At 42.7% G+C, this 14,883-nt stretch overlaps 1 protein-coding gene across 19 annotated transcripts in view; it reads right to left on the reverse strand.

Moving 5' to 3' along the window:
- The window catches only part of MBNL2 (muscleblind like splicing regulator 2), a 152,848-nt gene that overhangs the window by 97,401 nt on the left and 40,564 nt on the right, over window positions 1-14,883 (reverse strand). For 15 of the 19 annotated variants that reach the window (XR_007473135.1, XR_004485263.2, XM_033435111.2 and 12 more), the window contains exon 2: window positions 4,129-4,904. Coding sequence is in view for 17 of the 19 variants with exons in the window: in XM_033435111.2 (XP_033291002.1) it covers window positions 4,129-4,302 (174 nt within the window). In the remaining 2 variants the exon portion in view is untranslated. Of the gene's footprint in view, window positions 1-4,128; window positions 4,908-14,883 lie in introns of those variants that run through there. The other 4 variants (XM_049701189.1, XM_049701191.1, XM_049701187.1 and 1 more) reach the window with 1 other exon arrangement.

The raw sequence follows: 14,883 nt of genomic DNA on the forward strand, positions 1-14,883 counted from the left end.
TGTAGGAGCTGCAGAGGGAGCGTGACCCTGAGGACACTTGGATCAAACTTCCAGCCCCATAACTGGGAGATAATAAATTCCTGTTGTTTTAAGCCACCCAGTCTGTGGTGATTTGTTACTACGGCCCTAGGAAATTAACATAGAGATTACCTTGTCTGACTCTTCATTTTATTTATTTTTTAAGGTTTTAAAATATTTTTAAAAAATTTATTTATTTTATCTATTTATGTTTGGCTGCGTTGGGTCTTCATTGCTGCGCGCAGGCTTTCTCTAGTTGCGGCGAGCGGGGGCTACTCTTCACTGCAGTTCGCGGGCTTCTCGTTGCAGTGGCTTCTCTTGTTGCGGAGCATGGGCTCTAGCCATGCAGGCTTCAGTAGTTGTGGCACGTGGGCTCAGTAGTTGTGGCTCGTGGGCTCTAGAGCGAAGGCTCAGTAGTTGTGGTGCACTGGCTTAGTTTTCCCGCAGCATGTGGGATCTTCCTGGCCCAGGACTTGAACCCGTGTCCCCTGCATTGGCAGGCAGATTCTTAACCACTGTGCCACCAGGGAAGTCCCTGACTCTTCATTTTAAACAGTGTTAGAACGTAGGTATCTCACTGGCGGAAGCTGTGTCCCTAGGAAAGTGGCATCAGCCATAAATGCCGCAGATGTGCTATCCCTAAGGAAGACATTTAGGCAGATGCTGCATTGCTGGAGAAGCCTCATTCCTTTGCTTACTGAAGGCACTGAAGCTGATTCCACCTGTTCTTAGGGAGTAATGGCCCTCCTTTTGTCCTGGAAGCTAAAGGTATATCATTCCTTAGCAGAGAATACCTTGAGCATTAGGAAGAATTTGGCTCTAATCTTGGCCCTAGGAAAACTTGGAAAATAATCAAAAAGTATCTTTAATGACCCTCTGGTCTTCTTGTGCCCACCTTAATGTGTCAGACTTCTCCTTGAATGAGAGTTCCGTAACTCACAGTCCAGAGACAGCTCTTAGAAGCCAACATGAAACCTTGGAGATCTTGAGATTGTTTGCAGTAGTCTGAGGGTATGACCACTTTTCTGGGTAAAGATTCCATAGTTTTGATTAATTCTTAAAGATGTATACTTCCCTACAACCAGAACATCAAGAAAAAAAAAAAACAAAAAAAAACTAAGGGTGCTTGGCATGATGGTCAGGATCCACCTAAGATTTTGTGCCTGGGGAACAAGGCATAGGGATGGAGTGGGATGATGGCTCAGGGTGGAGACAGGATGAAGAATGTGGATTTAGATGTGTTGACCTGCAGGGGACAATGGACCGTTCACATGGGGCGTTCAGTAGGCATTGGGAGCCACAAAGTTGGCAAGGAAAGGGCACACACGCAGCATTGGGATTGAGCATCACAGAGGTGGGGACTGAATATTTGAGTGCAGGTCCGCTTTCAGAACTGATCACTGAACTTGGCCTAGGAAGGACCAACACTGAGTCTCGGACAGCATCTACGTTAGGGAGCAAGGGGAGGCAGAGGTGGCGTTAGAGGTAAAATAGGCAGGCAGTTTAGAGGGGTAAAAGAATGAGGAGCATGCCCTGGGGGAAGAGAGCAGGAGAGACTTCAAAGGAGAGGCTGGCCAGGCTTGTAAAATGAAATATTGAAAGAAAATGGTGAACACTCATGCGGAGAAGTTCTGTGTCTGAAGTTCACCAATGATCATCAATAATCCCTTTTGAAAAACTGTGGGGATTCTTTCTTCATTTATGCATACTTTGAATGGTTATGATTGCATTTCTGCTATGTGCCAGTTACCACGTTAGGTGCTGGGGCACAAAGATGAATAAGACACAATCCTGCCTTTGGGAAACTTACTTGCTTGTGCAAGGACACATACTTAGCGGAATCAACTGTATATGGAGGTCTGAATAGTGTCAAGGGAGGCCACAAAGGGGAAGCATTGATTTACAAGGGAGAGTAGAAGTCATGATGGGGAAATGGATCTCTTATGCAGGAAGTATAATTGGTGGGTCCAAGAATTCTTAAAGTGTGAAGCTGTCCTGTACATTATCACATCATAATATCTGAAATCGTGCATTTCAGAATCATGTGGGCATACACACACTCCAACACCTTGAACCAAAACCACTTTTTAAAAAAAATTTATTATTTATTTATTTTTGGCTGTGTTGGTCTTTGTTGCTGCGCGCGGGCTTTCTCTAGTTGTGGTGAGCGGGGGCTACTCTTCGTTGCGGTGCGTGCTCTTCTCACTGCGGTGGCTTCTCTTGTTGCCGAGCTTGGGCTCTAGGCATGCAGGCTTCAGTAGTTGTGGCACGAGGCTTTAGTAATTGTGGCACATGGGCTCAGTAGCTGAGGTTTTTGGGCTCTAGAGCGAAGGCTCAGTAGTTGTGGCACACAGGCTTAGTTGCTCTGAGGCATGTGGGATCTTCCTGGACCCCCAGGGCTCAAACCCATGTCCCCTGCATTGGCAGGCGGATTCTTAACCACTGCACCACCAGGGATGTCCAAGAATTAAAAGTTTTAAGAAACTTGCTAAAATATCAGTTTAATAGTAAATATCTAACCAGAGAAGGGTTGGATTAATAAAATGAAGAGATTGGGGATGACCTGGAAAATGAATTTCTCATCTCTGACCTGATTCCATATCTTAAAGTTCTTATGTTCTAGTTTTCAATCTACACTGCTTTTTATAGTGAATGCTTCCATTGGTGATAATCATAGAAGCAAATACTTTGTTTACTTTTTTGACTACAAGCAAAATAAATACTAATATAAAAATGTGCTTATGCTGTTATAGTTTATGTGAATTGTGATTTATCCATCTATTCATTTCTGTGTAGACAAAATGATTTATAATTTTAAAGTCTAATCTAATAAACTTAGACAAAAATAAAAAAGAAAGAAAATGGAGTAGCTGTTGAGGTAAATCACATATTTATAATTTTTCAAATTTTAATCCTTAAAGTAATTCTACTGAGCTATAAATGCATTCTTCTGCTTTTAGTATATAGACACATTTTCCCTTTAATATATGATTTGAAGTCTTGTATTTCAATTTTCACTTAAAAGTCTTTTTACTTTAAGATGAATTTTTTCCAAAAAACATACCCAGTCCCTTCATACTCAAGAACAGACTAAGGTCACTATTTTGTAAACTCACAGCACTATGATTTCCCAAATCTTTTTTTTTTTTTAAGCTATATATCTTACCTATATCCATTGATGTTAGAACTGTCCTAGACAGTCAGGGATTGATAGAATCCATAATCTTAGGGCAAAATCAACCTCAAAGCATTATGGGCTAAGGCATCCCCGTTTCCTTCAATTAGATCTTTCATTATAATTCTCCCATTTCTTCAAGCCCAGCCTCCACCAAACTCAGTATACAACTCAGGTGCCACAGCCTCCAAAAACATTTCTTGAAACAATCAGCTGGAAGCCAGCTCTCCCATCTATGGGTCCCCATAGAAGTCTGCCCTCTATCCTTCTCTTAGGGCCCATGTCCCTTTCTGTCTTGCATTGTAGCCATTTGCTGTGTTTTCCCTACCAGACAGTGAGATCACCAAGGATACCATCTTGAATCACATTCATTTCTTCTCTGATGTGCTATGTGTTAACTTACACATAGTAGGTTCTCAAGAAGTACTGCGTGTGTACTTAATAATTTCTGTAGCCATGACAAATTGTCAAAGAGAGTGAAAAACCTATTAAGTAAAGTATTTTAGGAAACCCTTGGTCAAGAAAGAAAGCCACAAGAGTAGAAAATTCTTCAAGAGGTGAATCAGAATAACTGGCACATAAAAGTGACACATTCAATTTCTTCACCTTTGTATAACCTCCAGAAGATCAAACGTTAATAAAATATTTATCCTCAGTTGTCACAAGCCAGACTTTGATTTAAAACTCTTGGGTACATGAATGTCACGCCAGACCAAAAATACAGCACCATGTATTTTTAATTTAAACATGGATCCGTAAAATCTTTATATATACCTGATATGAAAAAATTTGAGTGCAAATCTCCCAACAGTCACCACAAATAAGAAAACAGGATCTAAAATCGATTGTTAAACGTCTGTAAAAGTACAACGAAAAATATTCCATTTGTAAGTCCAATGTGGCATTGATGTGACACGTAAAATACATTCTCTTACCTTTAGGGAATCAAAGCAGGCGATTACTCTTCCATTTTCGACCTGGCAACTTTTGGGGGGGTGAGCAAATTTGCATTCCTCATCAGAACGGGAGCACGTTCCTCTCTGGAACTGTCTGCAGACTTCCAAGGTCAGCCATTTTGTATCTCTGACCGGGGCAACATTCAAAGCCATGATGAGAAAATAATTTGGATCCTGTTCGTTTCTGTTAAATGATGAAATCAAATCAAGTTCCAATGATTCCAAAACTATTGCTGTGAAAAATCCCACATGTAAGTCTGAAGGTAAGTGACAAATTGCTTAAAGAAGCCCAATCCGGGAAACAGAGTGAGGAGAGAATTTATCGGCAGGCGGTCACTCATCAATCAATATGCCCCACTCGAAGACTGCGGGCCGCAATGAAAGCATGCTCAGTGTCATCTCTGGCTGCAAACGTCCGAGTCGCCTGATCGTTTTGCAGACACAATTGTTTTTAATAAAGTGACTTCAATATCATGGCACTCCTTGGGAGAATATTTAGTTCTGATGCTCGCAGCTATTGACGATGCTGGAAAATAAGCCACTTAGATGTTCAGATCTTAGCAGGATTTCTCTTTCCTTTCACCTTTTAAAATTCCGAAATCAAGCAATTGGCAAAGCCAGACAACTGAGGTATCTTCATCCACTCGTAAGGTCAGGGTAATGTGTATTGGATAGCAAAACACGATAACACAAAAGCTCCCGGGCTGTGGTTTCCAGCAAAAGTGACTTCACACAGGCACTTTTAAATCTTGAACCTGCAAAACACAAATAAAATATCAACTTACACCCAAACTCAATGGAATCAACACTTTAACAAACTATTTGGCTCTTGTCTAGAATTTGCAAAAGTGCGGTTTAGAGCTTTGAGCTTTGAATATAGAGAGGAAAGTTATGCATTAAAAAAGAGAGAAAAGAATGCGAAACTGCAACTGTACTGCAGAACTGATCTAGGCAGCAGTCCAAAAGTTAGGAATGACTCAAACAGATGAGTGTGGCAGACACAATAATTAGGCATTCTGAAACAATTCAATCTAATGTGCCTAATCGCCAAAACAGTGTATTAGAACTGTGACTTCCAATTAATTTCACATTTAGGCCATTGATTTTACTGTTGGAAATGCTGTAACCAATCATTTGGGATGTGACTCTCCTAAATAATAAGGATATTGTCATTCTGGATGAAGTGTGGGCTCCTTACCCTTTCCATCCTTTTCTAGTTTACAGAGATTTGAACTTAGAGAGGGAAAGGTAGAGCTGATATTTATTCTCAGATCTCTTATACTTTCTCTCTACATTTTTTTTTTTTTTTTTTTTTTGTGGTACGCGGGCCTCTCACTGTTGTGGCCTCTCCCGTTGTGGGGCACAGGCTCCGGACGCGCAGGCTCAGCGGCCATGGCTCACGGGCCCAGCCGCTCCGCGGCGCGTGGGATCTTCCCGGACCGGGGCACGAACCCGTGTCCCCTGCATCGGCAGGCGGACTCCCAACCACTGCGCCACCAGGGAAGCCCCTCTCTACCTTTAATACTTGCGTGACGTTAGTGTTCCTTTCTAGGCTGTAAGCACTCAGAGGGTAAGGGCAGTTTGCATATTCCATTTCTGTTTCCCTAGGGCCTTCGTTCATGGCTATTTGGTCCTCAAAAAATATTTCTTGACTGATTTAACTGATGACTGACTCACTGACTAAGTGAATGAATGCAAGTTCATTTTAGCTGCGTCCGGTTTAGATTTTAACGGAGTCACAATCTGAGAATGTTCTGTTCTGTGGAATGCTGGAGCTGAATCACATATCTAACACAACAAAAATATAACAAGTCAATTCAGATTTCTAAGATCAGCACGATTAGTTTCTTTTAATATCTCCAAGGATTATGAAATTATTAAAACGTTAAAAATTTAACATTACTGCGTCAAGCATGAATGGAGGAGTAAATATCAGAAGTTGGTCATTTTTATATATTGGATATGCCATGGGCTACCTTAGATACTTGCTTAGCCTTGACGGCCTTCTAAAATATTTATAACTAAAAACTTAATGGAGGCTGGAAGTAGGTTATTTAAAATCGTCATGTACCATAGAAGTTCAGAGAGCAATAATTCTTGAGCGATTCACAAGTGTTCCCTGAAAAAGTAAGTCTCACAATCAATTATGTTTAGTTAACTCCAGGCAAACCAAGCTGAACAGGCTTCCTTGCAAGAGGGCTTTTTTCGGCCTTGGATGAGTCTCTGATAGGGGAAGAGAAGCAGTGGCGTCTCTCAAGCTTATCTGATTGTGGATCGTTTATTTAGCGGGACATCTCCCGGGACTAGTGGGAAATGATTCTTCATCCCAATACTTCTCTGACTTGTTAGTAGAAGTGTTTGAATGAGTTATCATCGTATGTGCATTTAAGGAAGTTGGCAACCTGGAAAGCTATGACACATTCCTAGCTTCCCATTTTGAAATATTTGAGGGGCCAGACAGGCTCCTGCTTGTCTTTTTGGCAGGATTGCATTCCCAGCAGCTAACATCAACTATCTTAACTTCAAGAGTTTAAGAAGATGACTTTAATAACCAAATTGCCTCTGGGTCAGGTTTCACCGACCAGCCTGGACCTGCACCCTCATTACCTCAACCCTTACCTCTAAACCCCGTGAGAACAAAGCAAGGGAAGCAAGGGACAAGGAAACATTTCTGCTTGTGTGTTCAGTGGAGCTGAGGCGCCAATAATGTGGAGACAAAATGAGGGGCTGGACACACGTAGTTCATATTTGCCAAATATTTTGCAGCGTCCCCGAGTCCCAAGGACCTGGGTCCAATGGGGTCACAGAACAGCAAAGATGCAGGAGATGCTCTTCCTCAAAGCAGCACAGTCTTGGCCGATGCGTCACGTGTAGGAAAAGAAAGAGGCAAACACAGATTCATGCACAGATGGCAAATGAATCATTACTCAAGTCTTCCTAAAAACCACACAGGAACAATGCTCTTAACTCAATCCAGTGCATGGGGTACACTTTTGTTTATACTTTTAGATAAGAAGACATTTCCCCCCCCCCCCGGGAGAAACGGAGTGCCATTTCTACTACTATGAAAATCCAACCAGAATTTAGATGGTCACACTCTATCAAGATGGACTTGCTTTTGGAAACAGAGGAACCAAGTTACTGATGGCCAGAGTCCTGTGTAAGTCAAAGGTGTTCCACAAGGCTCGTCAGGTTGCACCTAAATATATCGCTGTCCTAACCATACATGAATCCAGTCTTTCTCCCAGCTTCTTCTCTGCTTCTATCCTAAAAGTTACCGAGCTACTGTTACAAAGATATCACCTCTCTTGGGCCATGACAACCTCCATCTTCCGGAGTGGGCACAGCAAGCAGCTGTGGGAATGAGGAAGTGAGAATAGATTTAACTGAGGTCACGGGAGGCCACCGAAGGAGATGGGCAATGATGGGCAAGGATGGAGAAGACCAACCTTTAACATGGTTATCAAGGGACAAGACTAAATTAACCAACACATAGAGCAAATTACATATCGGGTCTCCCAGACTGGAGGCTCCTGGGAGGCCCACTAGCCACCCGTGGTTATTGAGCACTTGAAATATGGCTAGCGTCACTGAGGGACTAAATTTAAATTTTTATTTACTCTTAATTAACGTAAATTTAACTTAAAAACGGATCCTCGGTTTACTTATCGGAAAACTTTTAAGTATGCTTGGGCCAACTTGACTATATGAATCTACTTTTCAGTTGTAAATTTTAGGAAATCTAAATACAGATCAAGTATTTCTAATAAAAATCCAGCATCCTAATTGAGATGTGTTCTAAGTATAAAATACACACTGATTTCAAAGACTTGGTATGAAAAAAAAAACCATGAAAACACCTCATTAATATTGCTTCATATTTACTACATGGTGAATTGATAATATTTTTAACAAACTGGATTAAATATTATTATTTAAATTAGACTCACTTGCTTCTTTTTAGCTCCCCTCCAAAAAATTCAGAATTATATATGTAGCTTACATTGTATTTCTGCTGATGGCGCTGTTGTAGGGGCTTTTGCATTTCTTCTATTAGCCACAGCACTTTCTGGAATGGTGGAAAGTACCCCGTCCTAAGAGCCAGCTTCCAGCCCTTGTTTTGCCAAGCCTCCTTCATATGACCTTAATAAGTCAATTTCTCTGAGATCCAGTTTCTTCATCTGTAAAATGTTAATGATAGTTCCTACCTACTTTACATGGTTACTGCCACGAAGGACTGATTACAGAAGAAACATAAAAACACTCTGTGAACAGTCAAGAGCTGTCCCAAAGCAAGGTGATGAAAGGATGAGCCGCTCTATAAATATTTATTGAATAAATCCACTTCCAGGCTTCCTCTCTGCAGTCGTTCCCTATCAATGACTGGGGTCATGCCTGGGGTGGATCTGCTCAAGCCACAGATTCTGAGAGCAGGACGGTACCTTGAAGATCAAAGAGCTGACTGCACGGGGCGCTCACTCGGGGCCTCTTATCCGGAGCACCCCTTATTTCTCAGACCATCTTATTCTGCAGCCGAAGGGAACCCACAGAGAAGTTTCCCCAAGTACACGTCCCACGGTGTCACTACAAAGGCCTGAGCCTGCTGTCTTCCTCCAGCTGCTACCAACCCAGAAGTAGATGAAACACTTTTAGGGCCCAGTGGTCAGCCTGGGTGTGATGCCGAGTCCCAGTATGCTGGTCGCAGTGGTGGGGAGCCCATCTGGCTCGAGGCCTTGGTGGGAGCACAGCTGCTGAGTGAGCTCCCAGCGTCCCGGGCGAGGGGGGAGCAGGGGGCGGCACTTTCTAGTTCACCTGCCCAGAGGGCTCCCCGTTAAAATGTGTCTGTGTGGAGAGGGCACATCTTTCTATTCTCAAAAAGCTGCCACGGGTGTCAGCTTTGGACCCATTCGATGTCGGGCACCCTTTGCCTTTCCTGGAAGTTTCTGCGCTGCTCTGGGAAGCCAGGTCTCTTGCTCCCATTACTTTCCAGTGTTGTCTGTTTAAGTTTCTCCCAGTGCTTTGCTTTGGCTTCTGTTTGCTTCGCTGCTTTTCAATTGTGCTGCAGCTTTATTTCCAGCTTCACATCAATCCCCTCCCATTAGCTCCTTCCCAGGCAGAACCTGGGCCGAATTCTGAAGCACTTGTTCCCAGTTATTTCTCTGGCCGTTGTAGGTATTCCTTCCCCTGTCCTCTCCAGGCATTCAGGCACCCCACGTTCTCTCCCCCTCCTGCCTTTCTAAGCCCCTCACAGAGGAGGGTATGATCTTGCCCTTGAGGCGCTGCTGAGTCACAGGCTGGTAGCCCTCACCGGCCCTGCCCCCTGAAGCGGGGCTCCAGCCTGACCTCCTTCACTCCCCTTTTTAAAATTAATTTTATTAATTTATTTTTTAAATTTTTTGGCCACACCACGCGGCATGTGGGATCCTACTTCCCCCGACCAAGGATGGAACCCGTGCCCCCTGCATTGGAAGCGCAGAGTCTTAACCACTGGGCCGCCAGGGAAGTCCCCTTCATTCCCCTTTTGATGGCCTCTCTGTAGTCCGTCTTTTAACACTGCCTGGTAATTATTTGTAAGTAGACATCATTATTCCTTAATTCATGAGAACTGTGAATACTGATTTATCCAACTGTCTCCCCCCCAGTATAAGCTCCTGTGTATCTAATAGACTGTTATTATTTTCAAATCCTCAGGGTTCAGTTCAGTGCTTGGTATCTAGAATATGCTCAACGAATATTTGTCCAATAAACTCCTGATCCTCCTCCAAAGAGCATTTGCATTTTAACATGGACCAAAGTCTAACCTAAGGGAATAAGGCTCTGAATAGAGACTTTCAGTATTATCCTGTAGGAAAATTCCAGCGAGTGCCAGCGGCTTACCCTGTTGTTGCCAAGGAAGCTGGGGGTGTGGGTGAGGAGCTGCCCCACAGATAAATTATTTGAGCTTCAAAACCCTGAATCTTTAGGCCAGAGGTTTTCAAAGTGTAGTATACGTGGGCCAGCAGGCCCAGCAGCCCCTGGGAGCTCATTAAAAATGCAGGTTCTCAGGCCCCGGCCCAGAGGTCTTGGGTCCGAAGTCTTGGGGGTAGGGCCCAGCAATCTGTGTTTTGACAAGCCCTCCAGGGCTGACTCTGAAGCACTCTCAAGTTTGACAAGCACTGTGGTAAGCATTTCTTGCCGCCCTCCTGTGTGCCAGGCATCCTTTGGGTTGCTAAGGGAACCAAGATGTCTGTCCTGAGTCGATCACAGGGTCTTGGGGTCACCGATTCCCACACAAACAGTTGCAGGAGGGCTGGCTGAGGGTTTCTCCCAGTGGCTGTGTTTCCGATCAGTCAAAACAAAATAAAACTAGATGACACAGGGAACACCTGAGAGATCCGTCCCCGCTAAGACTTGATTCTGAGAATTTGAAAAATAGATTGTCTCATAGCTTGCAGATTTTGTTCAAGATGAAGCAGGCCTTTGATGGGGGTAAATAGGGCTTTGTTTCTAGGGCCCTTGTCTGAGAGAGGACCGTCTTAGGGGGCTGGCGGCCCTTGGTGGCCAGCAGCTTGGTCCTCTGCCGCGTGACGCCAGAACTCTCCACAGAGGGGCTGCTGTGTAAAGCCCCGGCGCCAGATATGACCAATATGGAGGTTCACTGCTGGGCTCATCTTCAAAGGAAAGGCAAGATGGAAGTTCAAGGATAAGGAAGGAGGTTCTGTAGTATTTTCTGAAATGCCAAAGGACTTGCTGTTCAACAGTACAAAGTAATCCCACGCTTTTTTTAGGGTCTTCACTTACATGACTCTTCATCTTTCAAAACATATTGAAAACTCTTCTAGGTGTTAGATTTTCAGAAAGCTGTGACTTTTGACTGCAGGAAAGAATTCGCTGTGCACGTTCCTTCCTTACAGTAACTCTGTGATGTCGCAGGGTGAGTTTGGAAAGCACGGTCCTCCACTCTACCACCCTGGCGACCTGCCCCAGGCCACGCCCCTCAGACAAGCCCGGGCTGTGGACCCCAGGTGTCCTCACCTTGCCAACGCTTTGTAGCCAGTTTGTACATTTCTGAAGGGAAACACATCAATCATGTCCAATCTTGAGACGGAGACTGATTAAAACGTTAAGACCGCCTTAAGGAAAATAGTTGTGCAGCACACAGCTCCTCCAGCCAACTCTTGGTCATCTAAGGTATTTTAGCTGTCTGCCAGACAGCGGCCTCCTAGAGAGCTGATTAAAGGATCCTTGCAAAACAAACCAATTTCTGAGTCAGACAGTCAAGGACTTATTTTCCATTAAGTAATTTATGGGATGCCTTTAATTTTATTTTGCATAAATCTAATTACATGAAGAAACTATGTCTCCTTAAGTTTACTAACTTCTAATTTGGAGAATCTTGGATTTCCTATTTTTAATCCTTTATTTATTTATTTAATTTTGGTAATTTTCATGAATTTTTCCCTTTTTATGTATATATACATATATATATTTAACATCTTTATTGGAGTATAATTGCTTTACAATGGTAGGTTAGTTTCTGCTTTATAACAAAGTGAATCAGCTATACATATACATTTATCCCCATATCTCTTCCCTCTTGCGTCTCCCACCCTCCCACCCTCCCTATCCCACCCCTCTAGGTGGTCACAAAGCACCGAGCTGATCTCCCTGTGCTATGCGGCTGCTTCCACTAGCTATTTTACATTTGGTCGTGTATATATGTCCATGCCACTCTCTCACTTCGTCCCAGCTTACCCATGTGAATTGGTGCAGCCACTATGGAGAACAGTATGGAGGTTCCTTAAAAAACTCAAAATAGAACTACCATATGACCCAGCAATCCCACTACTGGGCATTTACCCTGAGAAAACCATAATTCAAGAAGAGTCATGTACCACAGTGTTCATTGCAGCTCTATTTACAATAGCCAGGACATGGAAGCAACCTAAGTGTCCATCGACAGATGAATGGATAAAGAAGCCGTGGCACACATATACAATGGAATATTAGCCATAGAAAGAAGCGAAATTGAGTTATTTGTAGTGAGGTGGATGGACCTAGAGTCTGTCATACAGAGTGAAGTAAGTCAGAAAGAGAAAAACAAGTACTGTATTTTTAATCTTTCAATTCTTAAAACACATTGTTGAAAAATGATTCTTCCTTCCTGTGAGTGGCTTGACGTCTCCAGCTCTATTTCTGGAGCTTAATTTAAAATATCTCTCCACATGCTCTCTCCTTCGGTCCTTGACTCCCTGTATCCTGCGTGTCAGATGCAAACGCCCGGGCTGGAGAGGAACCCAGAGTAGCGCAGGCTGGAGAACTGGGCTAAAAGCCACTTGACCTCCGGGAGTGGGTGTAACCCTGCTCGTAATCACAGCCACTGAGAAGAGGTCCCCGACTGGGACCTTCCCATGGGAACCCCGGAGGACCAATAAAAATACAGAAATGAAAGCAGTCCCAACTGCCAAAGGCAATACAGAACCTCATTGACTTTTCCAAGCAAAAAAGTGAAGGGAGCAGCAAAAGTGATTGTCCTTAAAAAGATTTTTCTTTCTAGACACCTTAAGATTTTTTAAAAATTTATTGGAAATATAAATGAAATAGTGCTTTGAAACTTTGGCATGGGTTAGGGGTAAGAACAAAGTTTTCTACCCTGGATTCCAGTCAGTCATTCCTCTGTCCCAAATAGCTGTGAAATGTCACCTAAGCTCTCTGAGCCTCAGCTTCCTTGTTTGGAATCGTGGAGACTGGAAATACCTAAACCATAAATGGATGTATTGCTACCAAAATATAATTAGTAGTATATTATAAGGACTCTCTGTTTGGTGTCTAACCCTTACCAGCATTAGATAAGGCATCAACTTTCCTTAAATTTGTGTTCATGTACACACACACACACACACATATACACGCACAGGTGGAAAGGACTCCTATTCACTAAGAGTTAGACATTTCTGTAAAGCAAATGAAGTGTAACTTAAAGCAAGTAGAAAGTCTCTTTCTTTGATGGTGGTACAAAGTATGAAGTCCTTCAGAGAATGTTAGACAAAACTTTGATAGATGCTCTTCAAAAACTAATTCCAAACGCTCATTCATTCTAAGCAGGGAAAGAACCACGGCTACCAAGCATGTCTTCATTTCACATGGTACTTGTTCTTTTGAATATACTTTCAAATACATTTCTATAGAGGAAATTAAACACCGGGGCACCCAAGCCACACGGTAAGTCAGATAAGCCAATGTTTCATAATAACAGAAATAAAAGGAGAAATTCCCCCACTAAAAATTTTCCTCTTGGACCTTGTCTCTTAAAGTACAAGTGAAAACTTCATAAAATCCAGAAATCATTTTAATGCATGAAAATTTCCAGCCCATTTTCATTGTAGTTTCCAGGAACGGGCAGAAAAAGAAATCCCTTCTTCAATTAGAAGAGGAGAGATTTCTAAACATACTCCTGAAACTACAGACAGATATAATATATTCAACACACATTTGTATTCAAATTATGTTTTTTCACTGCACCTGTGTTTTCTATCTAAACATTTATCATTCAGTTAGGAGCTGCTCTTATTAGAATAAAAGCAATTGTATTAGATACCATTTAAGACTGACAACACTTACCGGTTTCCTGGATATCCAGGACCCAGTGGCTGCAGTGAGAACAATTATCGAGCTGCAGGCTGCAGCCTAGGCCTGAATGCCAGAGAATTCTTCCCAGAACTTCCATTTCCTTCCCAGCCACAGCTGCTGGTGGCCAGGACTGCTCTTCAGCTGACCTTTTCCCTTTTCTCTCTCTATTATCAACAGCCAAATGCCTAGTTCATCTGCCTGTACACGTACAAAGACCAATGCCCCCTTCTTTGACAAAATTTTTGTAACATAACTTTTATTACCACCAGATGAAAACATAACTTTTATTACCACCAGATGAAAATCGTAAATAATCTAGCCAACATGTACACATTGAAGAAGACTCAATATATTGTCATAACTGAAATATAACTAAGATATCAAAGGAAGTCGTTATTTATAAGATAAATAATGTGTGTTTTAAAATGTCCACACTTAGGCACAAATATGTTAGAAGACAGAATGAAGTGGTCGGATGTTCACACCTTATTTTGTGTGACGGGCACAATGCAGACCGACACGGGTGAGACAGGTGACGTGGCTTTTACAGATGCCAAGTCAGTTCCTGTTCAAGTTCCTAACAAGTTAAAGAACAGTCTTGACTCAGTTTACACAGTTGTTGTTGTATTCTTGAAAAATTCAGTTATATTGACTGTCCAAAAAATAAAAAATACATCAGAAAAAACACTCCATGCAAATACATGAAACAGTTAAGATCTTGACCCAGATCCCCCAGAACAGGATTTTTATCCATGTGAATGTCCAGGAGGACACTCAGAACTCATGAGATACAGACTAGTTCTTTACTCCCAGGGAGTCGTATTCATTGAAAGATGTCAAAATTCTTTACTTCAGCCCATTACATTCCAGAGAGGTTGCCTGGTCATTAGGACAATGGGAGGAAAATGCTCCTTTAAATTTCCAAAGTTCTCTATAAGGAGTGGTGTCATCCCCATTGAGGATAGTGCTGTAGGGTCTTAGGCTGAGTTAGTCTGAGGAAGTAGGCTCAGTTATAAACTATCAGGATCTTTACTCTGGTAGATATTGGGGAACTCTTGAGCTCTAGACAGGACCCCAACTGGAGGATCACTTAGGATGCACTAGAATTAGAAGAGCTCGCAGGTG

This window comes from Orcinus orca, chromosome 18 (assembly GCF_937001465.1).
Source record: "Orcinus orca chromosome 18, mOrcOrc1.1, whole genome shotgun sequence".
Lineage (NCBI taxonomy): Eukaryota > Metazoa > Chordata > Mammalia > Artiodactyla > Delphinidae > Orcinus > Orcinus orca.